Consider the following 24,124-nt stretch of genomic DNA (forward strand, 5'->3'; position numbering starts at 1 on the left):
CCCTTTAAATCACTGCCGGAGCCCTGCCACCGCTACCCCGGGGGCTCTGGCAGCGGGGCTCGGGCAGCGATATAAATCACTAGCCTGAGGAAGCTGGTCCGGTCTGGTTTACTTTCTCCTCTGCCCCCCTCCCCACCCTCACACTCATAGCAGCAGCATTCCACAGTAATGATTTCCTTTGTCTCGGAGCAGATAAGCATGTGGGATGTCAGAAACGGAACTTTGAAAGGGCTATCTGCATGCCTGCAGCCGAATTCAAAACAATGAGAAGAGTGGCCACTTGACTTCAAGGGATTATGGGATGTTTCCGGTTGCCAATCACAGCGCAATAATGCATCACGTCATCCACAGTGATACCCGGGCATTTCAGCCAGGGCGTGGCAAGTTTTATGCTTCTCTTGGAGGTGGATTGCCAGGAGCACTCCAGCTGCAGAGTCCAGGCGCTTTACGTGCCTTGCCAGTGTGGACACTTCAGGAGTTAGGGAGCCCAGGGCTGATTTAATGCGCTTTAACTTGCAAGTGTAGCCAAGACTTAAGTGTCCCAATGTACTTCATAAACTACCATACATACGCACAGCAGGAATTGCTTTGCTCACTCTAAAAGCAGAGCTATCTTTGTGTTGGAATACAGTAGCAGCCAGGGGCGGCTTCAGGCACCAGTGCAGCAAGCGCGTGCCTGGGGTGGCAAGCCAGGGGGCGTGAGGGGGCGGACCGTCGTGAGGGTGGCAGTCAGGGAGCCTTCAGCAGCATTTCTGCGAGAGGTCTGCCGGTCCCGCGGCTTCAGCAGCAATTCGGCGGCAGGTACGCCGAAGGCGCGGGACCAGTGGACCTCCTGCAGAAACTCCGCCAAAGGCTCCCTGACTGCCATACTTGGGGCGGCAAAAAACATACAGAGCTACCCCTGGTAGCAGCACTACAGAAAAATTTAGGATAGAGGTCTTTAGAAGCTGCTCATCTTCTAAAATGTATAGAGCTTCTCTAGACTCAGAGTCTATACCTTTGAGAGGTTGTGTAGAATTCCAGCATGCAATCTCAAGAGCAAATTCTTGAACCAGTAGTGTTAGGTTTGAGTGCTAAGTTTGAGGTGTCATCCTTTTTTTGAGACATTTACTGCAAGGCAGTGGATTCATCCTTTCCAAGTGTGGGTTCTGTTTACAGCTGGCTGAAAACTCTCCACAGAAGAGACATGATTAACTTTCTCCATTGGTGAGGTGTGTCCAACTATGTCCTGAAGGTGAAGCCCTTCTCCCACTTGATTTCGTCTGCAGTGAAAATCCTGGGTGCTTCAAGTTTATCTACTTCTTAATTTCAAAACATCAATAAAATACAATAAAAAATAAAATAAAATTCTTCACTCTTTTCAAACATTAAGAATGGTAGAGGAAAAGTTAAAAATGTTACTGAATTGCTTTAGCCTCTCAAACTGGAAGTTCAATCTGTAAAAATGCAGTAAGGTTCTACTTTCTCGCAATCAACTCTTTGGAGACATTATTAACTACAGAGTTAACAATCTTGTAGGCAATATGTTTGAAAAGGAGTACATTACCAGGCTAGCCATTAACCTGTCCATCAAAGAAGTGATTGCTGGGCAAAGAATTAGCTGTTATGCAAACTGAACACATTCATTTCAGTTTGACAATGATGGGTTGTTTGCCATTTAGTACCAGTGTATTCCAATAATTTTCATCTATTTTAGAAAATATCTCATTCAGCCACAAAATTTTCTTTAAATAACCATATAAAATACATTCAGTTAGCCAATATCCTGTTGGGTTAGCTAATGTTCTTTTGTATCAATTTATTGGCTAAATTAAAGTACCAGTACAGCAGCATGATTATATAAAAGTGAAAAAAATTAGAATTGCTGTAGATCCCATAACTCCATACAGGTTTTTACACTTGTACTTATGTGTATTATAAGTGATGAGCAAAATATTAATATCTGGCCACATGTCTGGCTCATTTTAACAAAACATTTCCAACTCGTGGTACTTTTTATAACACAATACATTATTACTATACAGCACCATGGGGTTCTGTCTCTATATTACATATACATATATAATATACCATACCATATGAAAGTCATTTGATTTCATAAAACTTGTTCTTTGTTGTTCATAAGTGTGACAGTTTTGTTAATTACATTTTATATCAAACCAAAGTTTCCTGCAACATTTACCATTTTGTTTCATGGTGATTTATTGGAAATATTTAAACCTATGCCCAGGAAACAACCAAACTTTTTAGAAGACAATTTTTTAGCAGGCAACAATGTCTAGAGGGGTAGTGTTGAGTTACAGAGAAGCTTATATCTCATGGAAGAATTTGAATAACAAATACACTGGAGTCACTCTTAATAACTTGCCAGTTGCCTGAGATGACTGAATAACTTTATTTCTATATTTGCAGTATGATTGGTATTTCTTATAGCAAGTATAAGTAAGTTTATCTCAGTAATATTACAAATATTGAGGTAATCTTATGTATGTATCTTATGACTAAACTGACAGCGTTTTAAGGCTGATCATTTTCTGTAGCATCAGTTTTACTGTTCTACTAAATATCTTCACTTGTTCTTTAACCCTGAGCACATTTGCATTGAAAAACAGGAAATGGTGACTCAGGCTAAAAGTATAGTGATATTACTGAACATTGTCATAATAAAGCCCCTTTGTGACATATTTGTATCTGTTTAGTCTATTCTGATGATGTAGGACTTTTATATACATTTAAAAGTTACATCTGCTTTTTGTTAAACAGGTTGAAAAATGTGTTACTCAAAATGCCATAGAAAATATTACTGGAAAATATAATTCTATGTGTATTTAGATAGTGGTGGTATCTTCAAAAAATACAAATTGGCTTTTAGTTGGAAAGAAACAATGTTTCACTAATTTGTCCTGTGGCACCTTATAGACTAACACGGCTACCCCTCTGATACTTGTCACTAATTTGTAAAACTCCTTAGGGTCTAGTGCTACAACTCTTGCCTGCAGGAGTTGTCCCCCTGATGCTGGTTCACATATGAGGTGCAATGTCAAGCCCTTATGTCATCTCTTTGATTCATGAGGGTGGTGTCTTGATCCCTTTAACATCAATGTCAAAATTCACTTGCACTTCAATGAGAACAGAATTAAGGTCTTGGGTGAGATTTTGGTGCATTAAGTCATATTTTAAAATCTAAATCTGGGCAGCTACATAGGTGACTTTATTAATTCATTCATACATTCATTTAATTCTTTTATTATAAAAAAAAATTCCAAATTTGAAAAATTTCAACCAGCTCTAGCTACGAGTACTGAACACTTCTGAAAATTAAGCCATTTGTTCAGGCATCTGAATATGAATTTAAGTTCTTAATGTTAGTAAACCAAGTTGGAAAATGTTGGCCTTGATCCAGGGCTGGATCATGGGAAGTGATGAATTCCTTCAGTTCCCATTGACTTTATTCCTTCTGAGGATCGCGACCTAAGCCAGCTAATGTTCTCCTTCAGTAGGATGCAAGTACTTGATTGTATATTTTCAGACTTTTATGTAGTAAGAAGTATGTAGTGTTCCCCAACGGTCAGTCATAGGACCGATCCTATTCAACTTATTCATAAATGATCTGGAGAAAGGGGTAAACAGTGAGGTGGCAAAGTTTGCAGATGATACTAAACCGCTCAAGATAGTTAAGACCAAAGCAGACTGAAGAACTTCAAAAAGATCTCATAAAACTAAGTGATTGGACAACAAAATGGCAAATTAAATTTAATGTGGATAAATGTAAAATAATGCACATTGGAAAAAATAACCCCAACTATACATACAGTGTGATGGGGGCTAATTTAGCTACAACTAATCAGGAAAAAGATCTTGGAATCATCGTGGATAGTTCTCACATGTCCACGCAGTGTGCAGCGGCAGTCAAAAATGCAAACAGGATGTTAGGAATCATTAAAAAGGGGATAGAGAATAAGATGGAGAATATCTTATTGCCCTTATATAAATTCATGGTACGCCCACATCTTGAATACTGCGTACAGGTGTGATCTCCTCATCTCAAAAAAGATGTACTGGTATTCAAAAAGTTTCAGAGAAGGGCAACTAAAATGATTAGGGGTTTGGAATGGGTTCCATATGAGGAGAGATTAAAGAGGCTAGGACATTTCAGCTTGGAAAAGAGGAGAGTAAGGTGGAATATGATAGAGGTATATAAAATTATGAGTGATGTGGAGAAAGTAAATAAGGAAAAGTTATTTACTTGTTCCCATAATATAAGAACTAGGGGCCACCAAATGAAATTAGTGGGCGGCAGGTTTAAAACAAATAAAAGGAAGTTCTTCTTCACACACTGCACAGTCAACTTGTAGGACTCCTTGCTTGAGGAGGTTGTGAAGGTTAGGGCTATAACAGGGTTTAAAAGAGAGCTGGATAAATTCATGGAGGTTAAGTCCATTAATGGCTATTATAGCCTAGCCTCTGTTTGTCAGAGGGTGGAGATGGACGGCAGGAGAGAGATCACTTGATCATTACCTGTTAGGTTCACTCCCTCTGGGGCACCAGGCATTGACCACTGTTGGAAGACAGGATACTGGGCTAGATGGACCTTTGCTTTGACCCAGTATGGCCATTCTTATGTTCTTAAGTCACATATAATTTTACTAACTGTGCTACAGCAGTCTTATCAATGATGTGACAGATTTGACATGACATTTTATCATTTGGAGAATATATTATATGTAATATTCAGGTCTTTATCTACAGTTTCTTCCTCCATTCTCCTCCCCATATTGAACAGGTAAATACCAGCTGTCTCCAACAGTGAACATGCCACAAGATGACACTGTTATTATTGAAGACGATAGGCTGCCAGTACTTCCACCACATCTTTCTGACCAATCATCTTCCAGCTCCCATGATGATATGGGTTTTGGAACCACAGATGTTGGCGCATGGGCTAAAGCCACAATTAATGAATCTACAGACTGGTAAGACCATAGTCCAAAGCATGAAAATGATAGTAAATTGTAATAATTTATTTTTCTTTAGTTTAATGGGTAGCTACACTGAATATTAATCTTTTTTTTTTTAACATTCAGATAAGGTGACTAGATAGCAAGTGTGAAAAATCAGAAGAGGGGTGAGGGGCAATAGGCACCTATATAAGCAAAAGCCCCGAATATCAGGACTGTCCCTCTAAAATTGGAACATATGGTCAGCCAACATTCAAACCACAACATTTTCAAACCTTTCATTGCCATTATTTCAATAAGAGAGTCCGTGCAGATAATTTTGGTGGACTTTTACTTTCTAGCTGTATAGTTTTATGCGGTGTCAAAACACATTTAGAAAAGTGTTGCCAACTATTATTAGGACCAAATTGATATAGAGCTGTGTTAACAGAATTAATATTATATAGTCAAATTATAAGATGAGCCAGCCTTACATTTAATCAGAAAATCTCTGTATTTGTAGGGCAGCCTTGTTAAAAGCTTAAGGTTATAAAACATTAAAGATAAATTCCAGTGGAAAATGTTAATTTATAATTCGATAAATAAGATTTCTGCAAAATAAAACCAAGATTTTATTTTGTGTACCAGTATATATTTAGGAGACTTTTATCACACATGCACCAGCTTTTAGTGTATTTTAGATAATGAATATTTTTTAGATAATCTATTTAGAAATTAATTTAGGCCTGCTATTTATATGTTTATGCTCACATAACATTTTACAAAGTTAAGATTTCCTGACTATTTAGGATAAATATGATGTTCAGAGTTGTGATTTATAAGTACTGCAGAAGTAGTATACTAATATTTCCCATACTTTAAAATATTGAAACCAAATTACCTCATGTTTAACCTCCAAATTGGGTTGAATCTGTGATCTTATGTGTAGATTTTTACATCTGAGCTCCAGTGGCTAATGTATTAGTCCCATTATTAACTTGTTTATTGCTCTTAATAAAAGAAATATTGCATACTGTTAATACAGATCTAAGAGAACTGTGCATTAATCTGCAAGTCTAGTAATAATGTACTGCAATGAGCAAAATAAAAGACCGTCTCTGTGGAACCACCTCCTAAGGGTGTCGTGATAATTAACACAAGCAGAGTGAAGAATTAGAATGTTCTTACTAGCCCCATCTCCTGGATCTATTATGAATGTGTCAGCAATATCTTAATAAAATATCAGTGGCAATGCCCTTTGGTTCTGATTTGCACCAGTTAGCTACTTCTGTTTTGATATTATATTTATTTGAGTTGATGCTTAGGGATTGTTCTTGCTGATTCTAAACAGCGTTTTAATAAATGTGGTAAAAATAACTTTTTTTCAATGTACATTTTGCTTTTCTGTTAATATTGCAACTTTTCGTGTAGAAAAGTCTCACCTGTAATTTGGGCCATTGAAATGTCCATGTGTCTCTTTTGTTAAAGGTTTTAGAGCTGTAAATCTAAGATTTTTAAATTGAACAGCACTTAAGATGTCATGTAATACTTACCTCTGAGTGAATTTTTCAGTTGAATGGGGGTGGTGGTAGGAAGAATTTATACTATAAAGTAAAAGCCCATTTGAAAACTAAAGATGCTTTTTATATTTACTGCGGCAGTGTAAGTTACTATTCATATACCTTTCTGAGCTTAAATGAAAATAACTGAAAAGGAAATAGATTAGATATTGTGGAATTCATTTTGTACAAAAACATTTAAATCTCTTCCTTTATGAGAAATTGTTGAGATCTTTAGATACAATTGCAGGTAAAAGAGCAGATCAGTTTAGGGCCTTACTCCATATATAATGCTTTTTATTTGTAAAAAATAAATAGCAGCAGAAGTAGATTGTTGCATTAATTTCCTGCTGCTAATGGGTGAGGGAAGATTTATAAAATGAAGGTGCATTGTATGATATTGCTGGAAGGCTCAAAGGGTAAAGCTAAGAATATGGACGAAGGGTTATCCAAACAAGAATGGCAGCTGTTCTGAATCACCGCAGAAAATGTAAGCTTTTCCAGCCTGACAATATCTCCCTAATCCTTGATGAAAATGTTATGAAAACAAAGGGGCAATAAGACAGGATTAATAAGTGGAATTTTAATAACACGAGGGTCAGTAGACGGTTACATTCTTTTAAGAATCAGCTGTCGTTCCAGAAATCTTATTTGTTAAGGACGCTAGAACCTAGTAAATTGTGATGGGTATTAACTGAGTTGCAGTAATGTGAGAAAGAAGGTGACTTTAACATAGCTGAAAAATATTATAATTAGCTATTTTGGGGTGTTAGTTACTCAACTATGCTTTTTGACTTTTTAACGTATGGATATTTACCATATAGATGTGCTTTTGAGTTACATATGGAAATTGTGTGTGTTCAAATGGCTCTGATGTTGGTCTTTGTTAATTATTGAAATAGGTATTGCCTCATTAATAATATATTTTAAATTCTTTATTATTGTGGACATTAAAACTGGTAGCATAATGTGGCATTCTGATATTTCTAGCAAGCTAGATTTCAATTAAATTGAGACTTTTGGTACTTTGCATCTAGATGAGAGAAAAAGTAATTCTTTGTACTTATGTAGCACCTATAATTTTTAGCATGTTTTGCAAATATTAAGTAATTGGTCCTCATAATAGCTCAGAGGGGGAGATAAGTATGATAGGTGCAGATGGGGAAGCTGAAGAGAAACTAATTTGCTCAAGGACTCAGAAGCAGAGTCTGGCCTTGGCTACACTGGCGCTTTACAGCGCTGCAACTTTCTCGCTCAGGGGTGTGAAAAAACACCCCCCTGAGCGCAGCAAGTTACAGTGCTGTAAAGCGCCAGTGTAAACAGTGCCCTAGTGCTGGGAGCACGACTGCCAGCACTGTAAGCTAATCCCCACGGGGAGGTGGAGTACCTGCAGCGCTGGGAGAGCTCTCCACGCCGCGACCATACTCGCACTCGCACTTCAAAGCGCTGCCGTGGGAGCGCTCCCGCGGAAGTGCTGTACAGCTGCAAGTGTAGCCATACCCTCAGTCAGTTTAAGAGCTGGGATCAGAACTCAGGAATTCCTGGCTCCTCATCCTGTGTTCAGAACATACCACTCTCCACACTCCTTGATCTACTTTTGAAATTTTTATTTAATCAAGTTTTAGCATGTGGATATGACTTTAAATGAATAAACATACACAAACCTGAATTTACCTGGACATGATATTCAGCTTTAAAAGAAATGTGATATATCTAGAATAAATAAGTAATTATGTGAAGAAGATCAAACCAAAAAAGGAGTAAGCCTCCAAAACAAACAGGGTTAGAAATTTAACCCTTTCAAAGAAAGAAGCACACAATGTATTCTTTTCAGCAAGAGGAAACAGAACATTTCTAACTTACATAAGCCACATTAACAGCTGTTGCTAAAGGAATTCCTCACTTTAATATTATACCAGCTCATTCAATACTAATTGTGAGCTCCTTTGTGACCTTTGGAAAGACATTTATGTTCTGATTATGAGAGATGCTGAACACCTATAAGTTTAATTGAAGTAATTGAGAACATATTCTCAAACCCATGTGAGACGGGTTCATCCCAATTCTTTAACTGTAGTGTTTCAGAGAAATTCATGTGACTGCAGATAGGCCAGCACATTTGTGCTTTACTACTATACTATAAACTTACTTGGAAAACAAACCATATGTGTCACTAAGAATGAGAAATACTCAAAAATTATTCCTATATATATAGAAAGTCAAAGTAAACTGCACTGTCATGCTAATAGCTCTGAGTGTTTTTACTGCATGTGTTTTGGTATGCATAGGCATTATATACACATTTTTCCCCATAAAGACTTAGTAGGCTTTTAATTATTGATACTTGTTAAATCACTGTTGCTGTGGACAAAATAGGCCAGATTAATTCTTGATGCAACTCCATTTACATCAGTGGTTTATTTAAAATTGGCTGCCTTATCAATAGATAAAGAAGGTAGAAATCATGTACCAAATAAAGACTTTTCTTTGCATATGAGGGGGTTGCATGATCTTGATAAATGTCTGCATGATTTTTTTCCTTCCCACAGCACTCTTAGTCCAGATGCTGATCCAGTGCTTGCCTTCCAGCGCGAGGGTTTCGGACGCCAGAGCATGTCAGAAAAACGCACAAAGCAATTTTCAGATGCCAGTCAGTTGGAGTTTGTTAAAACGCGAAAATCCAAAAGCATGGATTTAGGTAGTGAGTGATATTTCTTTGAATGTTTTATCTGAACGTATTTTTGATGTTGTAAATGTTGATTTTTGTCATTTCAAATATATGGTTGACACACAGAGCTAAACATGTATGTGTGATGGAGTGGTATAAAAACACGAGTGGCCAAGCTGCCTGTACAGTTTGTAAATATCTATAAATTTGCTTGTTGTAAACATACAAATGTATATGAATATACATGGGTATATACTTATACGCTAAGATACTTCATTGTTGTATGCAGTGTTGTTGTAGCCGTAGCAGTCCCACAATATTAGAGAGACAAGGTGGGTGAGGTTTGGACCAACTTCTGTTGGGGTGAGAGACAAGCTTTCAAGATTACACAAACTCTCTCTCTCTCACCAACAGAAGTTGGTCCAATAAAAGATATTACTGCATCCACCTTGTCTCTATCAGATATTTCATAGCAGGTGAAAATGTGTACTTAAAAATAAACCACTGAATACTATTTTTTTAAAACTAACTACCTTTATTGAGTTGACATTGGGAAGAGATCCATATTCTCAGGCTATACCTTAAATAAACATAATTATCCTTGACTATTTGATATCCTAGCAGTCTACAATAAGTCTGACTGAAAATAATGGGGCTACAAATGAAGCAGCATATTAGAGAATGTGGCCCAGTCCCACTTCTGGTTTAGGCTATACAGTAATATGTATGGTGGAAACTGTATACTGTAGCATCAACCAAAACAGGGAATTAAATATTCCTTTTATGGACATAATCTCTTAAGTGATGAAACAATCAGGTATAAAACATTTCTAACTAAGCTATCCATAGATGTGCCATTGGATTCAGGTTTTGAAGTGCAAAATCTAGTAACCTTAATAAGCAGATTTTGAGTGTTTGTACAATAAAAATTCTAAATGCTGAAATTAATAAAATGCAAGGAGTATTTTTTGCTTTATAATATTTGTGGATATCTTAACTACAATCCTTACTTCACCACGTTCTCTAAAGTAAGATTGGTGGTGTTGACTTGCCTTGGCTAGTGGTGATGTGCTAACATGTAAATAACATATTGTATCTGCCTGTGATATGAAAGTGACTGACAAATTGCATGATGGTTACTAGTTTGCTGCCGTTTTTATCAAGAATATTTGCTCAATGTTGCATATTATTTGCATGAAGTGTGACGTTACCAATGCCTCCTAACTTAGAAAATTGGAATGTTGTATGCATGTGGGGTGTGGGCACTAACTGGGCTAACCTTATACATTTACCTTTTAACAGTAGCTGACGAGACTAAGCTCAGTACAATGGATGACCAGAAAACAGGTAAGAATTGACAGTAAGGCTGTTGCTATAGAAACCTTGGTCAAAGCAGCTAACCACAATTACAGAACTGCCAATCACATTGCATGAAAACATGAATATTCCAATACTTGCATGGCTGTTTTCTATTGTGAATAATCAAGTAGCACAGAACAGAGAAAATACTGTGTAGAGCTAAATATATCTGGGTAGTATACTCAAAACAGGTCATTTAGTATAACTGTATACCAGTTCCTACAGTCCTGAAATTCATAAATTTTCACTTTAGTTTTGATTTTCTTTTTCAGAAATCCTGAAATCTGTTCTTTAGGCCTTGAATTCTAACTTAAAGTGGGATGACCAGAGAGAGCTGATTGTTTAGCTATTGCAGTGTTAACATCATGCTTGCAAATAATAGTTTAATTCTAAAGTTTCTATCTTTGCATTAAGATGGCCATGAGACACATACTGTGGGTCTGAGTTGCAAATTCTTAGTATATGCTGAATTTCCTTTAGAATTCAAAACAGAGCATCATATTTCATACACTAAGCATCCTAACAGATTTTATATGATGATTATGAAAAATAGCATTCAAAGCATAATTTTTATTAGTAATTAAAATAATGTGCCAGCTGCAATCATGAGCCTTTATGATTTATTAATGCAAGTTAGCTTTTGACCTTTTGGAATGCTATTTTAATTAGGCTAGATCCAGAGGACATAGTAACATTACTTAGTTCTAATTAGAAATAATTCACCTTTTAAACCTGAAGTATTACTTATTTTTAGCGTGACTCAGGGAATAGGACGTCCCACCCACATTTATTATTAGTATTTTACAGTTGCTTCTCTGTTTAAACCACATTTTAGAGAGAAAACAATAGACTGAAAAAACGTATCTCATAAACTAATAACCTTTATAGACATTAGGAATAACTCTTAAAATCTTGCTGACTAAGACCAAAATGCTTTTTTTACTTTACAAATTGAGATAATCCTGTTAACTTCAACGGGATGCTTGTTGCATAAAGTTAAATGTATGTACATTTTTGTAGGATTGGAACACAGGAAACAATTCTGTAACTTTTTATTGATGGGAGTAAATCCTACTCCTGGGTAGAGCTGCGTGACAGTTTTCTTCCAAAACTTTTTTTGCTGAAAAATACAGATTCAGGTTGACTGAAATATTTAACAAATTCATGTTGAATTGCAAAATTGTTTCAGTCAGAAAAAAGAAACACAACATTGAAACTTTTTGTTTCAGCATTTTCAAAATGAATTGTTTCAATTTTTATTGTCTTTTTGTTTTGAATTTTACCTTTTTATTTTTAAAAACCTCAAAAAATAAACTTTTTGTTTAATGAATGAAGTGTCTTGTTTAATCCAAAATGAATTATTATTACAATTTTACTTTTACAGTTCTTTATTTGATTTTTCCTTTGTTTGTCGAGCAAACTGTAAAACCAGTTATTCGCACAGCTCTGCTCCTGGGACTACTTGCTAAAAGCTACAGGATCAGCTCCTAATTTATCAAAAATAAATTAGTTTCCTTTTTAGCTTGTTTTTAGGATAGAGCAGTGACTATACTGCCTAAAGACCGACGTGTGCAATAAGAAAAATATAATTCTTGTATTTAAGGGTGCACACTGTTTTAGGTTTTATTTGTAAGATGCAAATCATTCCACATAGAAAACTTATGTTAAGTTCTAAGGAGACCCAAGTTGTACAACTTGGGTTAAAGGGCATGACCTTAACCACGAAGCCACCTGGGCTAAGCAAGATAAATATTTTATTTACAGCCTCAGTGGCTTGAAAAAGGAAGAAGACAATTTATTGTGCTTTGATTTTATTCCTTTCTTTTTCCATGATGTTAACCAGATTCTGTATATAACCAATGGTGTTCTGCCATTGCTGAAGATAGATTCTGTAATTAAATGAATAACTTACAGTAGTTTGGCTGAGAAATTTTATATGAGGTTTTAAAAGACAAACGTTTAATATATGTGACGAGCTACATTCTGATGAACTATATAAAATGGAAAACTTCAGCATATTTACTTTAGAAAAATAAACTCAAACTCTGTTGAAAGTGAAATTGGGTTTAATTGTGTTGACCGAAATGGAAAGTAAAGTTCTCACCAGCACTAGGTACTGTAATAGATTTTTAATTATTTTTCTTTCTTCAGTTCACTTGAACTGTCTAATCCTTGCAGAGTTTACAGTTCATTCCAAGGGTTAGAAGTATATTCAGTGGCAATTGAGCATGGCTCATTTATCCAGCGTTAAGCATACAGTAACTGTAGTTGGTTCTTATTTCTATATACACCTTGTTGTAATACTAAAGATGTCTTTCAGCGCTTATCTAAATCATTTGTTGTTTTTTTCATGGTGAATATCATCAGCTTTCAAAAAACTTCCTCTTATTTTCAGTAGTGGATATAATTGCTTGTTATTTCTTTCTTTAAACCAAATGTTGCTCTTTTAGTGTGGAAAAACAAATAGAAAAAAAAACTATTTTTAGTTTATCAGAACTTAATAGAGTGGTTGTTAGGAAACAAATTCACTGACTCGCTGCTCTTGTGTGACCAATAAAAAAATAAAATAAAATAAAATAAAATAGACTTTATGGACTTGCACAAGTTTACAGTTCAGCAGCAGGGCAGGTTTTTATATCATCAATATCTGCCACTGTGTAGCATACTCTTTTTCCCCCCTTCCCCCATTTAGCATAAAATACTACACACCTATTTGAGACTATTTTAATCAGAGAGCAGGATGACTTTAAATCTCCAGTGGTAATTTATTTTTTATAGTTTTATTGAGGATAGAAACTGAAGTCAACTGTCTATTGTTTTTTATTTTATTTTTTAAAGCAATGATTCCAGTTTTGATTTAAACAAGAACAGCTTTCTAAATGAAAGAAAATAAGTGCACTAAATTATTTAGAAGATAAAATTCAATTAAAAATTAATTTTACAGACTTTTTAAAATCAGTGATTAAGGAAACATCATACATCCTTTGAATCGGGGATGGCATATGATTTTTATCTTTGGAAATCATCAGGCAAAGTTACGACACTATATAAATACTTAATATAATATCAAAGGGGGAGAAAGTATGATGTAGTTGTTTGAGCAGGGGAGTTCAGCACAGTAGAACAGGAGAACTAAGACATTTGGAGGGGGCAGCAAGTAGGTATATATGAGCCATGTGTATCATATGTCTCCAGGAGTACACATGTGCTATGAGGTAGTATTGGGAGTATGTTCTGTGAGATAATGCTTAGCTACTATGATGTGGGGACAATAGAAGGATCAGCAAAGGGCGGAGGGTCATCTGATGTGCACTGTCAGGAGTATGTGTAGTCTGAGATGCATGTTTATGCTGGCTAGAGGGGTGTGTAAAGGTGCACGTCCCAAGTGAGGATGTGTGGTAGGAAGAATGATCTGTGTGTGGATGTCTCACATAAGGTTACTTTGGTGCACTCTGAGGAGGAGTGGTGTATATGTGGTCAGAGTGGGGGACAAAGAGCAGATGGGTTGCACGCATGTGTGCATAAGTGGTTATACAAGGAATGCATATGTTTACGCGGGGATGAGGGTGCCTAGCCCTCTGAGAAAGGGTGTTTGCAGTCTCAAGAAGCATGCCGCACTCCTGAGGGTGGTCACCTAGGTGCCATAAGGGTGCAAGTATGTGCCTTTTAAGGAGCAATGATGTATGTGCCAGAGAAAGTGCGGAGGGGGGGCGTTTTGGGGGACACTTGGATGAATGAATGAACATTTATATACAGTGCAAAGGGAGTGGGTTCACAGAGCGTGGTGTTCATTGGGAGTGTTGCTTGGTTACAGATGGCTGGCTTCATCAACAGTCATTTGTCAGGAAAAAATATTGGTGAGGAAAATGCTGATAACTTGAAACTTTAAAATAACAACACACACACACGATGTGGGGCATGGGGGAGAAAATCCTGTATTTCTTTAAATTAAGACTTCAAACTAAATTTAAAGGAAGTAGAAATTGATTTTGAGTATATAATATTTCTAGTGATTACTGTCAAAACTGTAACTGTGGAAAAAAGTTGATATTTTCCTATTAGCCCTAAAGTGGAAAAAGGCAAATTTATGATGCCTCATAGATTTTGAAATTAACTTGTTAAAAAAAAAGTTAACAAAGTGTCTCAAGGACTTGTGGCTAACCACTGCCTTTATGATTATCCTGTTCACACAGATCTTGAACTTCTCCGCTCAGTTTAAAGGAAGACTTAACCATATGTTTTCAAAACAGTTGCCTTGCTATGAAATGGCCACAGATTATAGTGTTGTATTAAAATATAAATAACGTTATGGTCACAGTACTTACATTACTTCTGTGGCAATACTTGACTTTTTCAGCTTCTGCAACCTGTCCACATTTATGTTGATGGCCACCCAAGTTCAATAAATATTCCTCCCATTTATGCAATCCATTATTAGTTTTACAGTACTCTGGGAACACTAGGTCATATCCCATCTAGCTTTCCCTTTGGGAGAGCATGACTTACATAAATATTGTTCTCACAATGATCTTTATTGGGCAGCAGGAAATGGGATTTTTTAAAATGTCCTTTATGAGCGTAAATGGGCACATAATGCTTGCTTTATAATTACTGTTTACAAAAAGAGTATATAGCCATTCAGTAATTAGGAAAAGATATAAGAGCATTTCATTTAGAAAGGTATTTCAGATTTCATTTTGCAGTAAGGAAACTTCCAGTAAGTTGCTAGGTAATAGGATAACCTTCTCCCTTTGTATATGAAAGTGAATCTATCAAACAGCAGGTTTATTCATAGCTGTCTTGTCTTTCAAAATTTTGGCAGGCATTTTTTTTTCTGTCTCATGGATGGGTTTTAAAAAAATTTAATCTTGAAAAGTAAACAGCTCATCACTTTTGTTATACTGCAGGCACCAGTAGAAGAGAGGGTGTGGGTGTATACAACTGCACATACACATAATACAAGAAAGTAATCTGTGTAAAAGTTTTTAGGATAATGACTAGATCAGAAATATTTATCTGATGAAAAGAGATGAGAGCTGTGTGAATATTATCAAACTTCAGCCCATGTTCACAAAAGTTTGGCGAATGTGGTGTGAGGTTTGTTTGCACAGCTGGGAAGACATCAAACTCCCTGTTCCCAGCTGGCCTTCCTTGCTCACCCCAACAGCTGTTCCATGCCCCCAACTATCCCCATAACCCCAACCCTCCAAAGATATCAGTTGTCTGTGAAAGGAAGGGTTCTTCTTGGAGGTGGGAGTTCAACAAATTTAAACTTCCAAGTGAATCTGTAGGGGCTTGTTTGTTCCCAGTGCCTGAGGTCCAAACTGCAGTGTTTTTTTGTGGACCTGTGTGTGAATCAAACTCTGCAGGGTTTGCACAGCCATGGGGAAGAAGTGATTTTTCAGCAAGTTCATGCAATCAGGAGCACAGTTGTGGAAAAAACACTTTGGCAGCTGCTATTTGAGTTCACTTGGTTTCAGGCTGTTCGGTTTAGCTCAGTATTTCTCAGACTTTCGAGAGCTAAGTCTCGAGTTAGGAAAATGAACTCAACTGCCACCCCTCTTCAACTCTGCCATATTAGTGAGTAGTATGGGGGAATTTTGCATTGCCGCTGTTTGGCACCCCCACTCATTTGCACACCCCCATGGTAGGCTGGTTGGGAAACGCTGCGTTAGCTTATGCTTGGGGTCAGTGGTGTTACAATTTCTGGTTTAGATTTAAATATATTTAGTTCAAATTTAAGACATTTACTTTCATATAATAGTCCTAGGAAGATGGGTTGGACTGTTGTCTACTTTGCTTTGAATGCTACCTAGCACAATGAGGCCCAAATCCAGGTTGGGGCCTACTGGGCACCTTTCTAATATAAACACTTTATGACAGTTTCATTCTTCATGGCTCTGGCATGAATAATACATGCTTGTGAGAGGCAAGGTGTCCTAGTGGATAAAGCACTGAACTGGGACTTAGGAGAGCTATGTTCTATTCCTGGCTCTTCACTGACCAGCTGAGTGACAAAGGGCAAGTCACTTTGTCCCTCTGTGTCTCCCTATCTCATTCTGTAAAATGGAGTTACTGATTTCCTTTGTTAAAGCACTTTGAGATCAGCTAACAAAAAGCTCTGTATAAAAGTTAGGTATTATATTATTATTAGAATAATATATTCAGTTACACGCATCTTATTACCAGAAAGATAATCAAAAATGAGAAAGTTAAGGGCAAACCAGTGAAAAGGGCTGGCAGGTGGAGGACTACATTGTTTTATTTATGAAGTTGAAAAGAGTTACGTACATATAGCTTGGCAAAGCAACAACTAAATGTGGATATGATGATAATTGAAAAATTTGAAGTGTGAGAATACCAATGACGCAGTGGAATTTTTTAATATCATAAAATGAGGACTTCCTCACAGTTAGTATGAGGAACTAAGAAAAGTCAAGGAAAATCTTCCTGATAATAAGAGCTATTAGCCTGTGTAGTGATCTCCCAAACAAAGCACTGGAAGTGTGATCACATGGCACCTTTAAAGGTATGCGGGCCAGAACACCAATAAATGTACAGTATGCCTTCCATCTGTAGATACGATGATTCTGTGAACCCCCACGTATGAGCTATCAGTCAAGCCTTTTGAGGTTTTTACTGTTATTTCATCACCACCTTCAAATAATAAAACTAGAGACTGACCCAAGATCTCACGTATTAGGCTACCCATAACAACAAACCCTACGTAACCACAGATGACTTCCCATTCTATTTCATTATTTCTCCCCCGTTCTCCTGCACTTCTGTCCACGTAGACCAAACTACCACATATTCCTGATGGAACTTCTGAAAAAATTTGTTCCTATTCGTCCCTCTTCCTATCCCTGTTTCCTTTGGTAAAAGTCTCAGTGATAGCTCTTCCAGCCTGACTCTGCTATTTTGAACATTATGATGCCACCTTGTGAGAAGTGAGACAATTTGGATCATAGGTGTGGTTGCCTCATTACAAAAGGTCAGGCATCTGGACCACAAGCATGGGGAGGAAATCTGGGAAGAGAGGTGGGAAAGAAAGTCCTTTATCATATAATTTATTTCTTATCCGCACCTTTAAAAAGATTCAAGTTTAACTGATGGGAGATGGTCTCGGATGGTTCTGAATCCCACCACCACCCCCAAACATTTATGTCCCAGAATTTAAGTTCTTTTTCAGGTGATGTCAAGTATTACCTGAATAACTGAATACCTACTTCAGACCTTTTCAACAAATATGTGAACTTGTCCCATCAGGTCCACTTAGATTATTCAGATGCATTTCATTATAAAATTAGTGTACTGTAATGTTTTGATGCAAGTCTTTAAAATTCAGTTGAAAAAGCCACTTGAAATTAGCAGGCAAAATATTTTCTCTAGATGTTATGCTGAATGTGTAAGATGTCATTGACTAAAACATGACATACTCATTCATTGTTCAAAACATCATGAAATCTCTACAGATTACAGAGATGATGGGAATAATGTTAAGTATATCCCCACAGACTTTCACTATGAGTGTGAAGGATCAAGCATGCAGTCCTTTGTACTAATCCTAATTAACCATTTTTTTTAACCATTAGGTTCCCCAACAAGAGATGTGGGTCCTTCATTAGGTCTGAAGAAATCCAGCTCATTAGAAAGTCTACAGACGGCTGTTGCTGAGGTGACTTTGAATGGTGACATTCCCTTCCATCGTCCGCGCCCACGGATAATCCGAGGACGAGGTTGCAATGAGAGCTTCAGAGCTGCAATTGACAAATCATATGATAAACCAGTTGCAGATGATGACGATGAAGGCATGGAGACCTGTAAGTATCCTATTTTGCTGTATGTTAAGAATGTTATTGTTGTTTAATTATCTTTGAAGGATTAAAAACAGATTCATAACTATAAAAGAGGTCAAATAAAAAACAAAACATTTTATTTTAAGACTTAATTATCATTTAGATTTCTCTAGATTGTTAGATTAGGCTTTATAAGTGCTTGTCTCCTGCATATGTATTCACAGATTGTAACACTCTGAAGTTACTTTTCTTTCTAGAGCAAGAAAATGAGATTAAAGTGAGCATGTTTGTTTTAATTATTTAGTATGAAAAATTTCGATAAGACTATATTCAAATTTGTTAAATTAAAAAGTTTAACCAAAAAGAAAAAAGTTGAATTCAAGTTGAAAAATGTCAGTATGGAAGAGTACATTAATGATGTGTTGGGAAAAAAAATTACCACTGTTCTTTAATTAGAATGAGTAAGGCTGGCAGATCTAATAAAATTCTGAAGTTAATGATCAGCTATTACCCACCCTAATGGGCATTAATTTACATTTCCAGTTCTTTAACCCCAAGTGTGACCCAACATGTGGAGAATGTGTCATTAACATAAAAGAACCACTTCAAAGCTAACCTTATCATTATTGAACTATGTAAGAATGGGCTGGTAAAATGACAGTCCATGCTGAATGCAAATAGTATGAATGGTAAATTATTCTAATGGGGGTTGTATTAAAATTATTGAAATTTTAACCTTCTTGTTGTACTATTTTTGCTTGTCACCCTTCAGAAGATTTTTTTTTAAATCAACCTGTTTCTATTTAGAAGAAGTTTATGAATGAAGAAGGTTTAGGGAAGAATGAAGTTATAAAATCATTAGGCCAAATGCTAACGAAAAGGGTTTGGAAAGTGAATTTTCACCCTCTGCCCTTTATTTTTTTTTTATTTGTTTTCAGTTTGAGAAAGTCTATGCTTAATTAAATAATTTGGTCCTGCAGTTATACTCATGTACAAGATCACTCATTTTCCTTACTCTGTTCCTAAAAATATTCTGTGACTTAAACTGAGGTCATTTTGCCGGAGTCAGTATTCCCCAAAATAGCTACAGATAGATTTAATTCTGTATCCCTTCCCCACCATGTCTAGCAATTTCATGCAGCAGCAAGGCTAAATGCCAGTCTTGTGCTGCTAGCTGTCAATCTACTGTTAACCAATGGGTGAGTAAGAATGAGGGAATGTGTAAAACGATTTTGATCATTCTTCCAAAGTACATGCCTAAGGTCTTTTGGGACATGAGACCATGTTTTTTTCTAAAAGGCTTTGTTTTGTGTGAGCCAGCTGACAGTGATTTCCTGTCGTCAGACATCAGATATCCCATGCTCAGTGGGAATTAGTTTCAAATGGTTTAACCTCATTTGACCAAAAAAGGAATCTATAAAAAAGGGCATTACTAGAAGACATTATGAGGGTTCACTTGCTGTCATTAGGGGTGGTATGAAGATGCATGGCCACCTTTTGGAGGATGCGGTGGATGCTTCCCTCCCACAAACTCACCCTGTACAAGGTCAGGCCTGCTGGCTGATGTGGAGAAGCAGCAAGGCTATGTTCCCTACCTCTTCTCACCCCAACTCTTGCACTGATAGATGTGGGACGTTCTCATGTTCATGTAGCATTGGGCCCAATCCATACACAATGACTCAATAAGGAAAGGCACCTTAAGCCACCTCTACCCCTTGTGTATCTATACAGGACTGGGCATACTCTTACTCTTTTGATTCTTAGTGCCATGTAAAACATACAAAATATATCAAATTGGTAGAGCTTCACCTATGTTACAAATATTGTGTATTCATAAGTGATACAGAAACTGGTAGCACCATGGCAGTATAGTGAGTTCAAACCATGGAGTTGTATTGTGGCTTCCCTTATATTCATGATGGTGGTATGGCCAGTGAAATCTACAAATCCTAGACAGCCATACTACACTTAGAACAGAGTGGAAGCAATGTCATTTGCTGGGACCTTTGTCTCTGAGGGCTGTGCATACATGTTAAAGCAGAGAGCATAAGCAATCTGCTCCATTTTATGCGAATTGTCTGTGGCCTCAGGTTCCATGGATGTTGCCAAATGACCTCCTCAGTTGGGCAAAGTTTAGACAGTCCTGAATAGATATAGGTCCATTTAGCACTCAAATAACTAGGTACTCAAATAACTAGTTTTTAAATCATATTTAAGTATTTTCTAATTGTTTAGAATTAAAAATGCTGCTTTATCTCCTAAAATCCATTCAAGATGTTGGTAGTCAATTTGCTGTTGCCCCTGAGGTTGTATTAGTTTGTCCTGCTTGAAATTTTTCCTGTTTCTTTTCCAAATATTTTAGAAGTAGGAATGTTTCTTCCTTCCCGTCCTTTGAGTTGGCAAAACAATAGCACTGGATTGCATTTATGAAGGACTCTTTAACATTTGATCATCTCATGAAAGAGCTCTAAAAATATGGAGATACTGTATGTGATAAAGGACCAAACCGCCTTTTAAATATAATTGCTCTCCTTGAAACAATATGTTATTCAAATTGTTAAAAATAGTATGAATACCATCTGGAAATGTCCGATTCTGTGAAAACATTTAAAGAGTTTTGAGGAGGATACTTATGGATTGTAATGGCTATAATGAGATAATAATAACAGAATGTTGTGGGTGTTTAGATTATAAGAATCATTGTGCTTGGTTTTTAATACTTGGAATAGCTGACTAGAAGCAAAATTTCTATCTCTGGTGTGTTGTCTGAGAACAAGTCATTTGAATCTGGAGAAATTCGCAAAGCTTTCTAATCTTTGTTGAGTCTTAATTGCTAGAACCTACAGTCATATTAAATATCACAATAAGCAGTCTAGGAGCTCAGTTATGAAACAGCTTCACATTAAATAGCTTCAATTTCTCATGTGCATCTTTTCAATTTTATGGCCTAATTAGGGGAATAGCTTCACAATACCTTTTTGTAGTTCTCTTTAATACAGTGTGGTTTGTGAAGGATGACTTTGGTCTTCAGCCTGAATTGATGCTTGAAGCATATCCCAAGTTAATTTTTGCCTTCAATGGCCTAAATGGGAGAAAAAAATCTCTTGTATATTTTCCAGCCACCTAACATCATTACTGCAACATAACAAAAATCAGATGTTTCATTTGTAGCATGGACTTGAATTTTAATTGGACAACATCTGCATCTGTTCTAAACACTAGTAATTAGGTATATCTTAATTGTAGAATCACTGTGCTGCACAAAAGGGAAACAACTTTCTTCATGACATCTTTTTAAAAACCTGGAAATCTGCTTATTTTAGTGTGTCACGGGGGGGAAAATGCATCCTAGTTCATTAGGTAGAAGAGGCTATGGTGCAGACTCAGAAGTTAATTGCAGGCAAAGTACTGTGGAAGCTTGATAGAAAAATATTTATTGCAGAACAGCAATGGAAAGGAAGCAATATTATCTCTCTAGAATATGCAAAATAAATAGTAAAGGGGGATTCATTGTTATGACAAGTTGTTTAGCAACTCAGCATAATACAGTACCCTTGATACAGTCTCAGGATTAATTTAGTGTGTGATTATTTTGAATATGAACAGCCATAGGTCAAAATCCATTCATCTTTAAAATACTAGCGAAGTAAAGTAAATAAATGTATGACTGCAAGGTGTACCAGATTTTATATTTATTTTGTACTGCTTGTATTCATTTACAGGCACAATCAGATAGTTAAATGTCTAAATGTTGTTGTTTGCACCAGCAATGGATTCTAGGAGCTAAATGGCATGCACAAAATGGAGACTGTTTTTAAATGTGGTCCTCTGTGTCCAGATCTAAACTTTTTATAATCATTAAATACATCCCTATGTTCCAGTTGTAGCAGTAAACACAGTGACCTCAAAAGCACTAATACTAGTAATGTAGACATATTTGAGAAAGTTTCAGTCTTATCTTCTCAGTTACAATTGCCTGAATATTGGAAGTGCACCTACAGTGGAAAATTTGTCAGGCCCGGCCAACCCCTAAAACTTAAGTCAACCTAGCTATGTTGCTCAGGTCTGTGAAAAAATTTGCACCCAGTGCAAAGTAGTGAACTCAACCTAATCCCCACTGTAGTTGCAGCTAGGTTGATGGAAGAATTCTTTCATTGACCCTTGATAATGCCTCTTGGAGAGGTCGATTACCTACATCAATGGAAAACCCCCTTCTGTCCATGTAACATGCATCTACGCTACATGCCTATAGAGGCACAACTGCAGCGCCGTAGCTGTGTTGCTGTAGCTGCTGTAGTGTAGATTAGCTGCTTTACTCCAGGTATCCACAATAGAAGAACTAACAGCATGAGGCAGTTAGATCTTTCACCTTTCAGTTGCTTGGGATTCAAAATTATAATCGATGTGGTTTAGAAATAAATGTCTATACCCACATTTGCCTGGCCTGAAATATTACTTTCAGAATATATTTGTCTAAGGCTGGTGGATTGATGGGGTATTCTAGGAGATCTAGAATGCTTAATGGACAAGTATTGCCTGAGTCAGATGGCTAAATCCATCGATTGTGGTCTTAGAGAAGAATAACAAACTGCTCAGGCATGTCTCAGATACTTCAGCAGCTGATGATGGTGAGCCAAAAAATGTGTCTGTAACTTTGTGCGTTTCATTTTCACTGAACCACTGGAAGCTTTTCCAGTTTTAGAGTGGAGAATCATTTAGAAATATGGCTACCACTATATTTTTTTTGTCACTTTTCTCTTCAGGCTTTCTGGAATATGTGTTCCAAATTATATATAGTCTCTCTGTGGGTCCAGGTTGAAACAGTTCATAATGTACACTTAGAAGGTCTTGTTCCAGATGACGTAACCTGCCCCTCTAGAGTCTTTACCTCAACCAATGGAACTTCTTTGAGGAGTAAAACTGTAACTTTTTAAAAATAAACTGCTGAAGGAGATGAGTTATTTCATCAAATTCACTGTGATATTTTGTTGCTGAAGAAAAAAAGGCTAAAGGCTTGTATTAAAGGTCAACTCTCCTAAATGACTTTTTTTGCAGTGTGGTAGTTGAGTTAGTCCCAGGATATGAGAGAGACAAGGTAGATTAAATAATTTATTTTATTGGGCCAGCTTTTGTTGGTGGAAGGTACAAGCTTTTGAGCTACACAGGTCAGGGGAAGCTCTCCTCACTATAGAATCTAAGCACCAACACAAATAGCCAGTTAGCAGCACTATTGGCTAACTCTGTTTATTGATCAGTACTGTTATTCCACAATGTTCTATGTGCCTCACAGAATATACACACTCATTCTCTTCCCTATAGAAGTTACAGGGTAAAAAGAGTCATGGAGAGCATAGATGTGGAACCTGCAGAATGAGTAATCAAGGGTTAACAACATAATGTCACATGGTTACTTAGTTGTTATGCACATGTCTTGCTCCAAAACATATTCCACAATATGCTGAAAAACCTCTTTTATTTATTTGTTCCTGTCCCACCAATAATTTTTTCTTACTCTTTCAGTGGAGGAAGACACAGAGGAGAGTTCAAGATCAGGCAGAGAATCTGTGTCCACAGCAAGTGACCAGCCATCCCACTCATTGGAGAGACAGATGAATGGAAGCCAAGATAAAGGGGACAGAAAAAAGGCTGGAAAGGACAAGAAGAAAGACCGTGATAAAGAGAAGGATAAAATTAAGGCAAAGAAAGGAATGCTCAAAGGCTTAGGAGACATGTTCAGGTAGGTGCTATGCAATCAAAGATTATGAGAATGTATAACAAAATGGAGCTTCATATTTTGTATTC

General features: G+C 36.7%; 1 protein-coding gene across 12 annotated transcripts in view; it reads left to right on the top strand.

The window, feature by feature from the left end:
• The window catches only part of PARD3 (par-3 family cell polarity regulator), a 627,608-nt gene that overhangs the window by 432,537 nt on the left and 170,947 nt on the right, over positions 1 to 24,124 (top strand). For 9 of the 12 annotated variants that reach the window (XM_039524331.1, XM_039524326.1, XM_039524333.1 and 6 more), the window contains 5 exons: positions 4,784 to 4,973; positions 9,046 to 9,197; positions 10,467 to 10,511; positions 18,119 to 18,346; positions 23,843 to 24,059. In XM_039524331.1, coding sequence (XP_039380265.1) covers positions 4,784 to 4,973; positions 9,046 to 9,197; positions 10,467 to 10,511; positions 18,119 to 18,346; positions 23,843 to 24,059 — 832 coding nt within the window. The remainder of the gene's footprint in view (positions 1 to 4,783; positions 4,974 to 9,045; positions 9,198 to 10,466; positions 10,512 to 18,118; positions 18,347 to 23,842; positions 24,060 to 24,124) is intronic. The other 3 variants (XM_039524332.1, XM_039524328.1, XM_039524329.1) reach the window with 2 other exon arrangements.

This window comes from Mauremys reevesii, linkage group 2 (genome assembly GCF_016161935.1).
Source record: "Mauremys reevesii isolate NIE-2019 linkage group 2, ASM1616193v1, whole genome shotgun sequence".
In the NCBI taxonomy this organism is placed as follows: domain Eukaryota; kingdom Metazoa; phylum Chordata; order Testudines; family Geoemydidae; genus Mauremys; species Mauremys reevesii.